Here is a 16631-nt window from a genome sequence, read left to right as displayed (position 1 = left end):
TATCCTCGGGGCCCAGAGGGCAGGTCTCATCCACACCTCCTGCCGATTCTAGCTGCCGTGAGCTGTTTCCTAGGTGGTGGCCACCGTGGCCCCTCCATTCAGGGCGAGAGACACAGCGTGCTGATGCTGCCAGACCCTGGGGTGGGGAGCCGGGGCCACGTCTGGGCCGTGCAGCCCGGGGCAGGTCGGGGGCTGCCCGCAACGCGTCCCCATGTGCGGAGGGTCCCCTCAGAGCCGTGCTGCGCCTGCACCCTGGCCCTTGGTCCCCAGCACCCTTGTACGGGGAGGCCTGTGAGTGCCCGACGCGGCCGAGGGATGGAGGTCTTTGAACGGCCGTGTGGCCCAGGCACGGAGCCTCCGCTGCGGGACGCAGCCTTCCAGTGTAGCCTGCCGTGGATTTGGTCCTAATCCGGGCCACCTTCCCCACTGTTACCTGTTTGGTTTCCAGCAAAACTCTGGGCATTGGTGGGCGTTGGTGGGCATTTCCCGTCCCGGGGAGGACCAGCTGGGTGGCGGTGTGAGTCCTCTGTCCCAGCAGCGCGAGCGTCAGGTTCCGAGGTCGGCGTCCACGGCCCTGCAGAGGGCGGAGCCAGCCTCAGGGCTCGCTCACCCAGCAGGCGAAGACCCCGCGTCCACATAGGCAGACGTGGAGAGGGCGTGGGAGTCGCCCCCAAAGGGCACCTTCTTCCCAGGGAGAGAGAGGAGCTGTCTTCAGGGCTGACCGGCGGGCGGGCGGGCGGGCGGGCGGCCCCGGCCCAGCAGTCCCCCTCCCCCGGCCCCCAGGTGTCCTTAGGCTGGGCGGGTCCTCACCTTGGCCCCCGGCTGAGCACTCAGATGGACACGGGAACCCCAGGTGCAGGGCTTGACCTTGTGGGACCTGCTGTCCCAGGAGGTGTCTGGTGCCCTTCCCGGGCCCTCCCTCTGTCCAGTGGGTGACCGCCGCCCCTCAGCCAGGCACTGGGCAGGCTTTCCCTCCCTCCCACTGCCGCCTGGCCGTGCTGGTGTTGGACACCCGGGTCAGGGTCCTGGCCGGGCCTCTCCCGTCCCCCTCCTGCAGGAACGCGGCTGCCAGCAGGGCCACCCGCCCCTCCCTAGGAGTCCTCGCCACCAGTCCTGGCCCGGGGTCCCGGGGCCTCAGCGCAAAGAGATGCTGCTCACTGGACGGGGCAGAAGTCACCCGACTTGGGGGCCTTGTGCCACAGTGTCCAGGGTCCCCAGAGGCACGTCCAGTTACCAGAGTGGGGTCAGGAGCCCTCAGCTCGCTTCTTAGCAGGTGCGTGGAGCTGTCCCGCTTGCCAGGGGTCGCTGTAGCCTAGTAAGTTGGTTTCCATGGGAACGGGGCTGGAGCGTTAACCAGAGGCCACAAGCCCAGATAAGGGCCACACCGTTCACCTTGGCAGTGAAGGCAGCCAGACCACGTGACCTTGCTTTGGCCATGAGTCCCAGGAGCCCCTCTGCACCTGGCTGTTCAGTGGTCAGCCACCCCCCCTCCGCCCCCAGCCTGGACCCCCAGCCAGTCTCGGCGTGTCACACCTGCTCAGTCCCAGGTGAGGCGGAAGCCCTGGGCTGGGGACAGTAGGGGAAGTGCAGCTGTGCACGGGACAGCAGCCACAGTGGGGATCCAGCTGCCCGTCCCCGGGGGCATCAGGGCCTCCCGGGACAGCCGTGCGGATCTCCCCAGCCTGGGCCCCAGCCTCTTGAACCTGCACCACCGCCCCACCACTGCCAAGTTTGCACTTGTCCCTTCAGATGTCCCCTCTCTCCAGCAGAGCCCTGGCCCTTCTGTCTGGGCGGCCGGGGGACACCTCCACCGCGCACACCTGCCTTCCAGGAGGATGGGCCAGCCTCCCCAGCGCAAACCGTGATGTGCATGTGGGGGGCCGCCTGGCCTTCTCGGGGTCACGTTGGTGCCGGGGGTCCCGGCGAAGGCAGCCCTCTGCCAGGGCTCTCTCCAGAACCCCCCTTCCAGCGGAGCATGTTCTGGGGCTCCGGCCTTGCCCTGGCTAGAATGGACCTGAGTCCTGCTAGATGTCTGGGGGCTTCTGCCTGCACCCGGCCCACTCCACAGGCCTCCACGGGCTTCCCAGGGCTGACCCAGCTGGCCCAGCACCCCTCCCCAGACCCCAGCACGGGTTGCGACAGCTCCATCCTCCTGGCTGCTCAGGCCGACGGCCCCGGGTCTCCCCTCGCGCGTCCATCCTCCTCGTGTCCCCTTCTCCGTACGTCTCCCCCATGTGCCCTGCGGCTGGTCTGCTCCACCGGCCCCTGGGTCTCTCAGAGTGGAAGCCACGGGCCGCCAGTGGCTGGCAGCGTGACCTCCCACACCCTGACCTGGGGCCGGCACTGCTGCAGCCGCTGCCCACGTCCCCTCCCCAGGCTCCGCCCGTCTGCACGCCTGCACTCGGTATGGCCCCGTGACTGCCCGGTCACTGTCTCCCCCTTTTACCCTGTGCTGCCATGAGCGGGAGTCCTGGCACCCATTAGATGCTTAGTACAGATCTGCTGAATGAGGAGCTTTGATTCAGCACCCAGGGAGAACTGGAGATGGCCAAGGGGTCAGGCTGCACCCACCGCCCTGGCTCCACCCGTGCAGCCCTGCACCCGCCGGCCCCAGGAGGAGGGTCCTGACTCGGCCTGCACCTTCTCCCGATGTGGAGCCTTGAGGGCCAGAGCAGACCTGGCCGCTGGCGAGGGGCTGGTAGGTGGGCTCTCGGGAGGGGCTCTTGGTCAGTGGTCAAGGGCGCCCGGCGGGAGGGCCTGACTGTGCAGAGTCGGAATCAGCCGGGGGGCAGGGCCCGTGGTCCCTGGGGAGACGAGGGGTCAGCAGGGCAGCCTGAGGGGCGGGGGATGCGGCGCTGGCTCCGGCCCCGCGTGCGCGTGTCCGAGGGACGTGGGACAGAGGCCCAGGGGGCGACCCTCATGAACAGGGCAGACCCGGCTCCCTTCGGAAGCGGTGGCCCCTGAGCCCTGCAGGGTCCCCCGCGCTGCTGCCCCCGCCAGGAGAGCCAAGGGGAGCCTCGGGAAGCTGGGAGGGCAGCCGCCCCGGGCAGGCCCTGGCACGGAGGCCGTGACGCCCGCCCGCCGCGCGGGGCTGGGTCCCTGACACTGAGTCACAGGCCTGGGGCTGCCACTTCCTCGGGAGAGCGAGTCTGGGCGGGCAGGCAGGAAGGGCCTGGACTGCAGCCACCCTCCCTGTGACACGCCCGTCCCTGGCCCGGGGACGAGCTTCCCGTCCACAGAGGCAGGCGGCCCTCCGCATCCTGAGCGCACCCGAGCTGCCCAGGCGTCAGAGAGGCCGTGGCTGAGGCCCCTCCCCCTCGCCGGCCTCTGTCCTCCTGGGGGGTCCAAACGGGGCTGGACAGGAAAGGGCCGTGCCCCTCAACCTGCGTGGGGTCACGGGCCTCTTAATGCTCCAGACAAATGCCCCAGGTGGGGACAAACGGTTGGGGAGCAAAGCCCTGCCTCTCTGCACAGCCGCCATCCAAGCGCAGACCAGCCCCACCCCGTCATCTGCTGGCCCTGGGAAGCCGCCAGCAAGCAGGGGAGGGGTGGGTCCCACAGGCCCCAGGAAAGGCTCCTTCTGCCGCCTCTGTTAGATCAGAGAGGCAAGGCCCTCTCACAGGCTCGGACCTGCCCCGGGGGTTCTGGGGGCCACAGAGCAGCTCCTGCAAGGGGAGGCGAGGCTCCTGACCCCCACGGCACTCCCCACTCCCGCACGTAGGCCTCAGACCCACGCAGGGAGCAGAGTCTTCGCCTCCACCGGCAAGGCCCGGGAGGGGCGGTCACCAGAGCAGGACCCTGTGTCCCTGCTCCTGGACTCCTCCAGCCTGTCCACTGGGAACCTGGGGCTGGGACTCCCCCTGCATCCCAGGCACCTGAGGGTCCCTGGCTCCCAGGCTCACTGAGAGCACCCCACAGGCATGCTAGCCTCCCCGCTACACCTGGCCACACCAGGGCCTGGGGCTCTGCCTGACCCCTGGCCCTGGGGTGAGCCCTGGGGGGGCTCGGTGGAGGGAGCCGAGGCTGAGGGCGCCTGCTGAGCGCCCTGTGCCCTGCCCGCAGTGACCTGGTTCCTGGGGACTGCACCTCTGTCCCCCAGGGCCCACCCCCCGGGACCAGCCAGGGTGACAGCCTGCTGGGGTGGTTGGCAGGGAGGTGTGGCTGCCCAGCCTGGGATCTAAAAGCTTCCAAGGCGGTTTCAGGCAGCCTGGAACTCCTGGGGCCTAGGTGGGGACTTGAAGACAGAGGCCTGGCTGACCACTGAGCAGCCTGGAAGGGGGCAGGCGGCAGGGTAGGGTGGAGGAAGGGGCACTCGGCTTGGGGTGTTGCTGATGGGGTAGGAGAGCGTGAAGGACTCAGAGTTTGTGTGGCTGAAGAGGTAGGCCCGGGTCGACGGGCAGGTGGACAACTGCGTGGCCAGGTCGCGAGGGCCCTGGGGGGCATCGGCGTTGGGGCTCAGGCCCCTGCCCCACTGGGAGCCGCAGCCCTCAGAGACGCCGGGCAGTGAGCTCTGTGGACGGAGACCCAGAGTGCCTTGAGGGTCCAGCCCCGTCTGGGGCAACCCACACCCAGTGCTTGGTCCTCCCTCAGCCCAGCAGCATGCCTCCCCCTGGAGCCCCTCCCTGACGGCCCCTTGGCTGCAGACAGCCCCCCGAGGAGGAGTGGAGGCCCGGCCCTGAACCTGAGCCGCAGTGGGGTGCGGGACGGGCTGTGGGGGTGTCTGAGAGGCGCAGCGGAGGTGGCTGGGAGGTTTCCCATGAGACCGTCCCCCATGTGGCCCTCCTCGGCCACCCCCCACCCCAGGGGCGGCTGCATCCCGCTGAGGGGCCCTGGGACCGCCCCCCCCCCCCCGCCCCAGCTCCTCCGCCATCTCAGCGCCCAGCGAGGGGCACCACGTGCTCCTTCCCGTGATGCAAACCCACACACAGCCACGCACCCCTCCCCCCTCCCACCCTGGCGAGGGGCGGCGCGGTGTCGTCTGGGGGCGGGTGCCCCTGATGCCCCCAGGGCGTCAGTGGGGAGCTGCAGGGGCTTGGGTGCCGGGCTTCTCCCCAGAGGGGGCCCCAGCTGGGCGGACAGCACCCTAGTGGGTGGGCCGTCCCCACTGTCCTGGCTGCGCCGGGTGAGGACAGGGTGCAGGGTGTACCCGTGACAGATGAGGGGCCGCGCCGGTCCCACCACGCGGAACCTGGGCCATGCGCCCCCGGACCCCCTCCCCCAGCTTGCTTCCCTGCAGCCTGCAGCTCCCTCAGCCTGGGACCCTCCCCACGGCAGAGGGCTCCCTGCGCCAGGCCTGGGGGCCCCAGGTCAGAAGTCGCCTGCCCCTGGGATGCACGTGGGGGTCTCAGGAGCCCCTTGCCACCATCTGTGCCAGGAGGGTGGGGTGGGGTCTCCAGCCCAGGGTGGGAAGACGGGTGACAGACTCTCTCTTCTCCCCGCGGCAGGAGGTGGGGCCCGAGGCAGCCGAGGCCTCCCAGTCAGCACGATCGTCGACGTGGACCGTGTGGCTGGCTCAGCGCCTGGGCCGGGCAGCAGCATCCCGGGGGTGTGGACGGGCCCCCGGAGGTCACGGGCCGGCGGGACGCTGACATCAGACCGCCCCGGCCTGAGCCCCGTCCTGGGGGGACCTGCCAAGCCCAAGGCCGGCCCACACCACGCCACCTTCGTCTGAGGCTGCCGCCCGCGCACCCGACCCAGCTGGCCGGCCCTCCCTCCCGTCCCGGCGTCCCAGCCGCCTGCCTGGACACACACGTGGAGAGCAGAGATCCCGAGGGAGCCGCTGAGCCTATCTTGAGGGCCTCAGACGGGCCTCCTCAGCCACCCCTGGGGGCCGAACCAGCAGAGGGCGGGGAGGGTCCTGGCCCCGGACACGCGCCAGCGTTGGCTCAGGGCTCCCTGGCCCCCGCCCCAGCTCCCGCTCGGCGTCCAGCCTTCCCGCAATAAAGCTTCTTTGAGGACCAGATCGTCGGCCTCGTGCCTGGTCCTGGGGCCCGGACCCTGCCCTCAGGGAGCCATTGTTCCCGTGGCCCTGTGCGTGTATCGGCAGGGGGCTGGGGAGAACCGGCTCTCCGGGGTGAGGTCGGAGGTGAGCAGGGAAATAAGCCTGGCCTCGTGGGGCACGAGGCTTAGCCTGTGGGCAGTGGGACGTGGTCCTGCCCCGTCCAGGGCCCTGGTCTTGTCCACGTCACAGCGCCTCGTGCAGCTCGGTGCAGGGTCTCCTCTTGGGGTGGCCGCCGGTGGGGGCAGAGCTTGGCCTGGGGACCCTTCAGGCCACTCTGACCCAATCCCCCGCCCTTGGCCTCATTTAGGGAGGTGGTCTGGCAGGGCCTGTCTCTGGAGGGACCACCTCAGGGGAAGCCTGACTGCCCTGCCCAGGAGGCCTGGGAAAGAATGTCAGCCTGTGCAGGGGTCCTGAGGCTTGAGTGAGCCAGGAGGGGACGGGGTAGCAGGCCAGGCCAGTGGGCAGGGCTGCCGTGTGACGCTGGGTGGGCAGGGCAGATAGAGACGGCACCATCAGCCCAGGTGCCTCGGCGGAACCCTGGCGCTGAGCAGCTGAGGGGCCCCCGGCACCCCTCCCTCCTCCGAGATGCATGTCAGGTTTGTCAGAAGGGCCCTAGGCCTGAGCGCGCCCTGGCCGCTGGGCTGCTCTGGGTCCTCCCAGGGAGCTGTGCTCTGAGCTGGGGGTGCCCGCGTGGAAGAGAGGGCCCGGCACCCACCACGTGCCAAGCTGGGTATCCACTCAGTTTCTGCTCTCACTCCGTCTGCACAGAGGGGAAAACGGGGGCCCAGAGAGAGTGCGATTTGGGGGTGCACAGTGAGACAGCTGCAGCGCCAGGCCCATCCCCAGGCCAGCCCTTCTCTCCGCCCCATGCAGGCAGCTGAGCTGACTCATGGGGACCGGGCCACCCACCACCACCACCCCCGCCGCCTCCGCGACCCCTCAAATTGCAGAAGAGTTTCCCGTGGCAGCTCTGCCTGCAGCTGCAGTCACGAACCAGGGGCCAGCTGGGGCGACAACTGTGGCCGTGTCTGGGGGGCGACACCCCAGTGTTCGTTCACAGACCTGGGCAGGACCCCAAGCCAGGTCTCTGTGGCCCTGGTGCCTGGCCGGGGCTTGGGATGGGAAGGAGGGCAGCCCAGGACAGAGGCGGGATGGCACGGGTGGTCCCAGCTACGAGGGGAAGCCCAGGGGCGAGAGGGCTTCCTGAGGGGGTGCCCCAGTGGGTCCAGGAGCAGTGGGGGCGGGGAGCTAGGACAGCAGGCAGGGGCTCTGGTATTGCCCACCTCCTCCGCTCCACTCCCCCTCCCCCCAGAGGCCCCACCCCAGGCTCGTCCTGGGAGCCACAGGCAGAAGTGCTGTAGAGAAGGGTGGCAGAGGTCCCTGTCCCAGGGGGCATTGTGTGCAGTGGTGCACACACCCTCCTCTCTGTGCCTGGCCTCTTGCTGGCCAGGGACCACATCCCATGCTCCAGGCCTGGGCCCTCAAAAGGGCTCAGCATGTGTAGGTGCTCTGGTTAGTATAGCTCACAAATAGACAGTGGCCAACCCTGTGGCCAGGTAGGGACCGGAAGCTGGGGCTGTGGGGGTCCAGGCCTCTTCCTGCCGTGTCATCCTGGAAGACTTCCTGGAGGAGGTGTCGTAGCTGAGACTCGAGGACATTGTCAGGTCCAGGACCAGCATGGCTGAGGCCAGAGGGGCCGGCTGGCTCAGGCAGGGTGAGCTGGGCAGCAGACATGGGGGACGTGTGAGCCTGGCACGGGAGGCAGCCAGGGTTAATCATTTCCAGGCGGCCTTGACCCCCACCTGCCCTGGCCACTCTGCTCCCGCCTCCTGCTGCTCCTCACGCCAGCCCAGGAGGAGCCATGGGGCGCTGGGCCTGGGTCCCCAGCCCCTGCCCCCCACTTGGGCTGTCCCTGCTCCTGCTGCTGCTGCTGCTGGTGCCTCGAGGGGCTCAGCCCCAGGCTGGCAGGGTGAGCACTGACCCCACTGCACTGTGATCATGGGCTCTCCGTGCCCACTCTGGGTCCTGGGGCTGAGGCCAGGGCAGGGTGTGGGGTGGGTGAAGGGCCCAGCGTGGCGACGGCCAGCCTTCCGGGGGTGAGGTGGGCGTGCTGGGCTGGCCTGGGGGACGGGGGGCCTGGGGATCCAACCTGCTGGCCCCCACCCAGGGGCATGGAGACTGTTCGCCTCTCTGGGCCTCTGCTGGGTCCACGTGTTTGAGGTGGGGGCGGGGGGGGCCGCTGAAGGCCTCGCAGTGGCTCTCGTCCGTCCCCCAGAACAGACCCCCAGGGTTCGAGCCTGGAGGGCAGTGGTGCCAACCTGGCAGACACTGAGCCAGCTCAGCCTGACTCCTTGGACTCGGTGGGAGGGGAGGGGACAGGGTCCAGCTGAGGCCGTGGGAGAGCCAGTGTCCCGTGGTCCCTACTCCAAGACCTCAGGGCCCCAATATGGAAACTGAGTCAGGGCCTGAGTGTGAGCGGGGTCCATCCCACACCGACCCCATCACAGGCCTCTCGGCTCTTCCTAGAACCCAACGGAACCCTCAGAATGTAACGCCACGGTGACCCCTGGGACTCCCGCGATCCCCGTAACCTCGGTGACCCCCAGGACCCCCGCGATCCCCGTAACCTCGGTGACCCCCAGGACCCCAGCCACAGCGACAGCACCCAGGGCAGAGGGACCCCATGGTGGAGGGCTTACCCACCTGCCCAGGGCAGCCCCCTCCAATAGCAGCCCTGGGGGCACAGGTGGGTCAGGAAGGCTTCTTGGAGGTGGCAGGCTACACCTAGATGGGGGGTCTGGAGGAACACAGCAGCACTTAGGGAGTGGGGTATGTGATGGGGGCTGGGAGGTGACCAGCGCGGGAGCCCTTGACCCCCGTGTCTCCTCCGGCAGTGCTCACCGAGGCCGGGCAGCCCTGCAGGTTCCCCTTCCGCTACGGCGGCCGCATGGTCCACTCCTGCACTACAGAGGGAAGCGCCCACAGGAAGTGGTGGGTCCCAGTCCCTGTGCCCCGTGCCCGCCCTGGAGACGCTTCCGCTCCCTGCCCTCCGTACTCCACACTGAGCCTGGCACACAGCAGATGTAGTGAATGAATGAATGAGGGAGTGCATGGGAGAAAGCCCCAGAGTGGTCAGCGTGGGTCCCTGCGTGAGTTGGGGTTACGGTGGGCGGGTCTCTGGCCTGGGACCCCCACGTCACCGCATGCGTCACCCCCAGGTGTGCCACGACTCACAACTATGACCGGGACAGGGCCTGGGGCTACTGTGTGCAGGCTTCCACTCCCCGGGAGGGCCCAGGTGGGTGCCGGGGGTCTGGGCCCGAGCGCAAGCTAGGAGGGGGCTGGGCCGGTGGTGGCGGTGAGCTTGAGGGGCCTGAGAGCTGACCCGGGGCTGGGGTCCTGCCTGGTGTGCAGGAGGGGGCTTCGGGGTTCATCCCACTGCAGGCCTCGGGGCCTGCAGGAGTGGGGAGTGGGGAACACCCTGCCCCGCAGGTCCTGCCCTCTCGGGGGGCCACATAACTGTTTTGGCCATTGCCGGGGGTCATAGCGCCCCCTGGTGGTCAGGCTGGGCCCTGCGGCTGCACAGGAACAGCCCTGGACGTGGAGGGGGCCCAAGGGGTCCGCAGGGTGTGGTGCTGGCAGCCCCGCTTACAAGGGTCCCAGGGCACACGGAAAAGGACTGCGCTGCCTGATGGGGGTCGGGCTTTCAGGGTGCTGGATGCAGAGCCAGAGGCCCACTTGCCCAGGGTCTGAGAGCTGGGCAGAGGATGTGGTGAGGAGGGGGAAGGCCTGCGCTCACTCCCAGGGCACGTACACACCACGGCACTCAGGAGGGGCATCTTTAAGGTGGCGAGAGTCACGGCGTGGGGAGGGAGTCACGAGGCCCGGCCGGGCTCTCAGACACACCCCTCCCTGCTGCGTGTGCCCAGCTGCCCTGGACCCATGTGCCTCTGGCCCCTGCCTCAACGGGGGCTCATGCTCCAGCACCCAGGACCCCGAGTCGTACCACTGCACCTGCCCCGTGGCCTTCACTGGCAAGGACTGCGGCACGGGTGAGCAGGGTGGGGGCTGCAGGGCAGGGGGCCGCCAGGCGCACGCGCGGGGAGCAGCGGCTCACTGTGCTGCCCCCAGGGAAATGCTTTGACGAGAGCCGCTACGAGTACCTGGAGGTGGGCGATCGCTGGGCCCGCGTGCACCGGGGCCAAGTGGAACAGTGCGAGTGTGCGGGGGGCCAGGTCCGGTGCCAGGGCACCCGCCACACAGGTACGGGGGGCGGGCCGTATCGCTGGGCCTCCCACCCAGGGAAGGGGCTCGTCCAGGGCCACCCAGAGACGGGCACTGGGTGGGAACCAGGCCCTGCCCCTGCCCCTCGAGGCCCAGCTTCTGAGCCCTCCCCCCAGCTTGTCTGAGCAGCCCCTGCTTGAATGGGGGCACCTGTCACCTGATCGTGGCCACCGGGACCACTGTATGCGCCTGCCCCCCAGACCACGCCGGGCGGCTCTGCAACATTGGTGAGTCGCTCGACTTCAGAGCTGCGTGGCCCCGCGTCCTGGGGCCCAGGCTCACTACGCACCGTGCCGCCCGCAGTGCCGGCCCAGTCCTGCTTTGTGGGGAGTGGCACCGAGTACCGAGGCGTGGCCAGCACGGCGGCCTCGGGCCTCAGCTGCCTGGCCTGGAACTCTGACCTGCTCTACCAGGAGCTGCACGTGGACTCTGTGGGCGCCGCGGCCCTCCTCGGCCTGGGGCCCCACGCCTACTGCCGGTCAGCACCGGGCGGGCGGGGCCTGTCCCTGGGTCCTGACCCCTCGGCTTGGGAGGCTTTGTGGCGAGAGGAGCCCAGGGCCAGGGATCGGAACCACCTGCAGAAGGGGCCAAAGGCTGTGGGGTGCGGGTGGGCAGAGTGCCAGGAGCCCCACCCAGCTAGGGGTCCCCAGCTCTCTCCTCCCATCCGTCACTGAGGAGCCGTGACTGACTCCCCTGCCCACCTGCTTCTCCCTGCACCCCAGGAACCCGGACAAGGACGAGAAGCCCTGGTGCTACGTGGTGAAGGACAGCGCGCTCTCCTGGGAGTACTGCCGCCTGGCAGCCTGCGGTGCGCGCAGCTAGTGGCTGGGTGGGAAGCAGCAGGGTGGGGGCAGCACTGGCCCCGCCCCCGCTGAGATCACCGTGGTTTCGCCGTGGCCCAACCCACTCCACCCGCATGCCAGGCCTCCTCTCTCCGGAGGACCACGGCCCCATCGGAGAGATGGGGAAACTGAGGCTCACCAGAGCAGGGCTGGTCCAAGGCCACGCAGTGGGTTGACACCAGAGGTCAGAGCAGGCGAGCTGGTCACCGGGTCCTCTGGGTGGTCCAGCCGGGCTGCACTGTGCCAGGACGGTCCCCAGAGACAGGGAAGTGTGGGTGCACGTGGATAATGTGAGTACCCTGGAGTCAGACCCTGGCAGTGGGCTGCTCCATGAGGCCAGCCCGCCCCCTGGCCCCGTGCTCCAGGCCTCTCTACCATCCCGAGTTGGCTCTGGGGTCCCAGGCTGCTGGGAAGGACACGAATACCTGCCAGGTGTGCCAGGCCACCCTGGTTCCCACAAAGCCTTGTGACTGGGTGCGGTTCTCACCATCCTGCAGATGAGGAAACTGAGGCTCAGAGTAAGTCATGTGCCCACAGGGGCAGAGCTGGGGACCCTCTTTCAGACGAACTGCCTAGGCTGGGTCAGGAGGCAGGTGAACCACGGGGGACCTGAGGATGGTGGACGCAGCCAGTACCCTCTCTGGCCTGGGGTGTGCAGAAGGGACCCGGGGTGCGTGAGCGGGTAACCTGTGTTCCCAGGATCCCTTGCCAGAATCCAGCCCCCGCCCACCGAGGCCCTGCTGAGCCTGCCTGGGCCCGCGGCAGCTGGACCAGCCGGACGCCAGACCTGTGGCAAGAGGCACAAGAAGAGGAGCTTCCTACGGCCACGCATCATCGGTGGCTCGTCCTCGCTGCCCGGCTCCCACCCCTGGCTGGCCGCCATCTACATCGGGAACAGCTTCTGTGCCGGGAGCCTTGTCCATACCTGCTGGGTGGTGTCTGCCGCCCACTGCTTCTCCAACAGGTGAGCGGTTCTGGCCCCAGTGTCCACGACCCCTGCGCCATCCCTCAAGCCATCCACCTCTCCACCCACCGCTATCTAGGCCTCCGCTCCCCCACCCGGCCATACACCCATCATCCACTCTCTACCCGCTACCCATCTACGCACCCACCCGCCTGTCCTAACCATCACCCATGTGTCCCCACGTTCCGCCACCTACCCGTGTAAACCCCGTCCTTTGGTCCCTCCGTTCCCCGTTGCCCCTCTGACTGGTGGGACTCAGCGCTCAGCCCAGTGCTGGGCATGGAGACTGCCGAGACCCGCCCCATTCCTGCCCCGGGGTGCTGTCCCTGTCCCTGTCCCTGCCCGTGTGGCCGCGCAGCCCTGGTCCTCGCCCCGGGAGCTCCAGGTCTCCCCGCTCAGGGAGGGGCGGGGCGGGGCGGCCAGCGCGTGCGCGGCAGGGTGGTGGGTGTGGCCCGTGCCTCGCAGGGCCCGCCCCTTCCGGCCTCGCTCCCCCGGCCCAGACCGAGCTGGTGGCACCGTGGGGCGCAGGGAGCCCGAGGCCCCGCCCACTCGGCGGGCTACTGGAGCGGAGGGCCGGCTGGGGCTGGCGGCTGGGGGAAGGGTCAGGGGTGCGAGGCCCACTACCACACCCCAGGGTGGGGGACAGCGAGCTCAGGGCAAGAAAGGCCAACCCGTCCCCCGCTCCTCACGGCTGTGACGAGAACAAGGCTCTGCCGTGGGGAGTGGGGGGCTCTCTCTGAGGGAGGGTTCAGTGGGAGGGAACGGGCCTGACAGTGGCATCCCAGGGAGTGGGACGTGAGCGGGGGCTGGGGGCTTGGCAGCGTGAGAGTCCGACGGTGAGTCCCCATCAGTCACCCCAGGGACTACAGCGTAGGGGTGGGGGGCAGTGGGCATACGTCCTGCCCTGTGCTGACCGCTGTGCGACCTGTGAAACAGGACCCCTGAGGCCTCCCCAGTATGGATGGGATGGGGGTGGTTAAGAGGCTGGAGAAGGGGAGCAGGCATCCTCTGCTCACGTCCAGGGAGGGGCTGGGGAGGGCCAAGCTGGATGGAGGGGCCCGTCCCCTGTGGGCTGGACCCCAGCACCCTGGTCCCTGGCCTGGGCCAAGCAGGGCTGGAGGAGGTGGGTGGGACAGGTCATTCGTGCGCAGGTGCGGGGGGTGAGGGGAGTACTCAGGCTCCTGGGCCCACGGGTGACTTCACAGGAGGCCTGCCCCTGTAGCAGGGGCGTGGGGCAGAACCGGTGCCCAGAGCTGGGATCCGCAGCAACGTGGGTGCATGTCAGCGCAGACCCCACCTAGACCTGCACAAGGCACCCCAGGGTCATTCATGCCGCTGCCTTAGAGGCGGTGCTGCCAGGACGGGGGCTGTGGCCCTAGCTCCCCACTCCCTACTGCACTACGGCCCACACCCCAGCGCCTGCTCAGGTCTCTCCCAGGGCCTGGTGGGGGCGGGGGCCCTGCACAGCGTCACCCTCCTGGGATCGTCTACCGGATGCTCTGTCCCCGTGGGTAGGGGGCGAGCTGACCTCAGGGGCCCGAGAGTCATGCTGCCACCAGCTCCCACTGCACAGCCCCCCCAGGGAAAGTGTCTCTGTGGTGCTCGGCCAACACTTCTTCAACCGCACGACGGCCGTGACGCAGACGTTCGGCATAGAGAAGTACATCCCGTACCCCTTGTACTCGGTGTTCAACCCCAGTGACCATGACCTCGGTGAGGCTCGGGACCGGTGCTGTGTGCTCTGTGCACACCCAGGGCCAGAGCCAGGAGAGGCTGGAAGTGGGTGCCAGGCAGGGGAGGGTCCTCAGACACTCAGGGGATGGGTGGGAGGGAGGGGGAGGGGAAGGAGAGACAGAGCGGGGAAGGGCGGGGGGAGGGCAGCGAGAGCAGCTGGTGTGGCCGAGTGGCCTCGGCGCAGCTGGGGGAAACCCTGGCTGCCCAGCCTTGCTGGCCCTCCTGTCGCCTCCTGGGCCTCCCAGGCCGCAGCCCCTCTGCCCGGTGGGGCTGGACCCCGTGTGACCCAGCAGCCACCTTCGGCCCATCGTGGGCCCCCATGCTGCAGGCTGACCCCCTGCCTCTCTCCCATCCAGTTCTGATCCGGCTGGAGAAGAAGGGGGAGCGCTGTGCTGTCCGCTCCCAGTTCGTCCAGCCCATCTGCCTGCCTGAGCCCGACAGCACCTTCCCGGCTGGGCACAAGTGCCAGATAGCGGGCTGGGGCCACCAGGATGAGAGTGAGTGGGGTGGGCGCGAGGGGCCAGCGTCGTGCCCCCCGGGAGCAGCGGCCCGGCCCCGCAAGCCTCGCCCAGGCTGAGTGCCCCCTGTCGGCTGTCAGATGTGAGTGGCTACTCCAGCTTGCTGCGGGAGGCCCTGGTCCCCCTGGTCGCCGACCACAAATGCAGCAGCCCGGAGGTGTATGGGGCCGACGTCAGCCCCAACATGCTCTGCGCCGGCTACTTCGACTGCAGGTCTGACGCCTGCCAGGTGAGCCGGGACGGCCGCCCCGGGAGCACCCCCAGATGGGCGCTCACTATTGCTGGAGGCCCGGGGGCCAGGAGTGGGGTCCCTGCTCACGGGGGGCGGGGATTGAGGCCCGGGAGAGGCCGGCTCCCAAAGCCCAGGCTCGGGCCAGCTGTCCAGCCAAGGGCAGGGCTGGCCACGTGACGTCGAAGGCCAAACCCCTTTTCACCCAGAGTCCTCCCAAATGGGCTCGAGCGATCGGCCGATCCCAGTGTCCCGTTTCTCAAGGGCTCCTCGGGTCTGCACATCAGTGCTGAGTCGGAGAAGCTGCTTTACTCCCCGCTTTTATAGGTGGGGAGACTGAGGCCCAGAGAGGTCTGCTCACTCTTCCCAGGTCACACAACTCACAGGTGGCAAAGGGGGGGGGGGCTCGGCACTCAACCACGTGGTACAGCAAGCGCCCTGGGGGAAGTCAGGGGTGGCTTCATGGAGGAAGGGGCGCTGGCACTTGTCCCAGGGGGTGAATAGGGGTTTGCCAGGTCTGCTGGAGCGCGGGGCCGCCTGGTGCACATGGTGGGCGGAGGGGGGACCCAGATGGAGGAGGGCTCTGCTGGTTGTGGAGGCGAGAGGGGGCCGCAGCAGCCCACTACTGGGAGGGCGCCCTGCCTATGCGGTTGGGGGAAGGGGGGCAGCCCCCTTACTTCGAATACCCATGTCATCTGTGCCCAAGCTCTCGGTAAGCCCACCTCGAGGGTTGACCCCTCTGGAGGCATGTTCCGGGTTGGGGCGAGGGAGCCTGGGGTGAGGGGGTGGTGGACTGTTTCATGGGTGTCGAGGAGCTGAGCCGTGAGCCTCCTGAGCCGGGCCCCAGGCTCTGACCGGCCGCTCTGCGCAGGGGGACTCAGGCGGGCCCCTGGCCTGTGAGAAGAACGGCGTGGCCTACCTGTACGGCATCATCAGCTGGGGAGACGGCTGCGGGCAGTTCAACAAGCCCGGCGTCTACACCCGCGTGACCCGTTACGTGGACTGGATCAGCGACCGGATTCGGCCCCCCAAGCGGCCCGTGAATCCCTCCTGAGACCACCCCTGGGGACATCGTGCCTCCTGCCGTTCCCTCCTCACTGGCAATAAATGTGTTTCCAAAAAGACCCCGGCCCACACTGCCTGTCCTGCTGCCGCCAGCTCAGCCTTCCCCGCCCCCAGGCCGTGACCCCCGACCCAGCTTTGTGGATGCTGTGGCTTCAGGGCTGGGGCCCCCAAGCCAGCACCCCAGCTGCTCAGAGGAGAAGGGAGCCTGTGACCCCACAGGGAGGGTCTGGCCCCACAGCCTGGGCAGTCAGGACGGGGATCCAGACGCGACCTTCTCCAGAGCAGGAGCTGTGCCCAGCCAGACCCCGCTCAGACCCTCCCCCAGGCAAGTGGGGCTTGGGTCCGGGCGCCTTGGGCTGTCCCACGGCAGCGGACGCTAGAACTTAAGACAGGTTATTTGGGAAAACCCCTGGCTATCATTTTGCTTCAAGGAGGCAGCCCGCCCGACTGCAGCTCTCCCTCAGCCGTGTTTTCTAGGTGGGGAGAACTGGAGACTTCCTCTGAAGGAAGCCAGGGGAAGGGAGGAGCCCCAATGCCAGGGTGAGTGGAGGGTAGTGGGTTGCACCAGCCAGGCAAGACACTGTGGGCACGGGATCTGAGATGCCCAAAGGGCCCAGAATCCTGGGCCAGAGGAAGCAGCACATGCAAAGGTCCTGAGACAGGAGGCTGATGGTGGCTTATTTATTTATTTATTTTTATAAATTTGTTTATTTGTTTATTTATGTATTTATTGGCTGTGTTGAGTCTCCGTTGCTGTGCGTGGGCTTCCTCTGGTTGCAGCGAGTGGGGGCTGCTCTTTGTCGCGGAGCACGGGCTCTAGGCGCGCGGGCTTCAGTAGTTGCAGCACGCGGGCTCAGTAGCTGTGGCTCGCGGGCTCTAGAGCGCAGGCTCAGTAGTTGTGGCGCATGGGCTTCGTTGCTCCGCGGCATGTGGGATCTTCCCGGACCAGGGCTCGAACGCGTGTCCCCTGAATTGGCAGGTGGACTCTTAACCA

General features: G+C 68.4%; 2 protein-coding genes across 12 annotated transcripts in view; both read left to right on the top strand.

Annotated features, from left to right (window-relative positions):
* Positions 1–5957, top strand: part of RGS12 (regulator of G protein signaling 12) — a 119184-nt gene extending 113227 nt beyond the window's left edge. For all 6 annotated transcript variants that reach the window (XM_004265215.4, XM_033419530.1, XM_033419533.2 and 3 more), the window contains one exon: positions 5445–5957. In XM_004265215.4, the coding sequence (XP_004265263.1) occupies positions 5445–5671 (227 nt within the window). In that variant the 3' untranslated portion in view covers positions 5672–5957. The remainder of the gene's footprint in view (positions 1–5444) is intronic.
* Positions 5958–6102: 145 nt separating this feature from the next.
* On the top strand, positions 6103–16355 carry HGFAC (HGF activator). 6 transcript variants are annotated; one of them, XM_049709253.1, is made up of 14 exons: positions 6103–7084; positions 7558–7715; positions 8896–8992; positions 9220–9299; positions 9931–10053; positions 10133–10264; positions 10402–10512; positions 10589–10763; positions 11008–11093; positions 11827–12091; positions 13665–13804; positions 14182–14322; positions 14424–14572; positions 15444–16355. In XM_049709253.1, exons 2-14 carry the CDS (start codon positions 7679–7681, stop codon positions 15624–15626), a joined length of 1719 nt encoding a protein of 572 aa, XP_049565210.1. In that variant the 5' UTR covers positions 6103–7084; positions 7558–7678; the 3' UTR covers positions 15627–16355. The 6 variants fall into 6 exon arrangements, with proteins under 6 accessions (XP_049565210.1, XP_049565209.1, XP_033275431.1 ...); XM_049709252.1 differs by adding an exon at positions 8528–8747 and having other exon boundaries at positions 9931–10264; XM_004265164.4 differs by lacking the exons at positions 6103–7084; positions 7558–7715 and adding exons at positions 7853–7970; positions 8528–8747.
* Positions 16356–16631: the final 276 nt, after the last annotated feature.

Source organism: Orcinus orca, chromosome 4 (assembly GCF_937001465.1).
Source record: "Orcinus orca chromosome 4, mOrcOrc1.1, whole genome shotgun sequence".
In the NCBI taxonomy this organism is placed as follows: domain Eukaryota; kingdom Metazoa; phylum Chordata; class Mammalia; order Artiodactyla; family Delphinidae; genus Orcinus; species Orcinus orca.
This window is presented reverse-complemented; position numbering and strand designations above follow the sequence as displayed.

What these genes read in the sequence shown, in the direction of transcription:
- HGFAC (XM_004265164.4), top strand. Translation starts at nt 7,863, where the DNA reads ATGGGGCGCTGGGCCTGGGTCCCCAGCCCCTGCCCCCCACTTGGGCTG. An exon ending in CGGGCGGCTCTGCAACATTG is followed by an intron (nt 10,513 to 10,588) that starts GTGAGTCGCTCG and finishes TGCCGCCCGCAG; the next exon opens with TGCCGGCCCAGTCCTGCTTT. An exon ending in CTGCCGCCTGGCAGCCTGCG is followed by an intron (nt 11,094 to 11,826) that starts GTGCGCGCAGCT and finishes CTGTGTTCCCAG; the next exon opens with GATCCCTTGCCAGAATCCAG.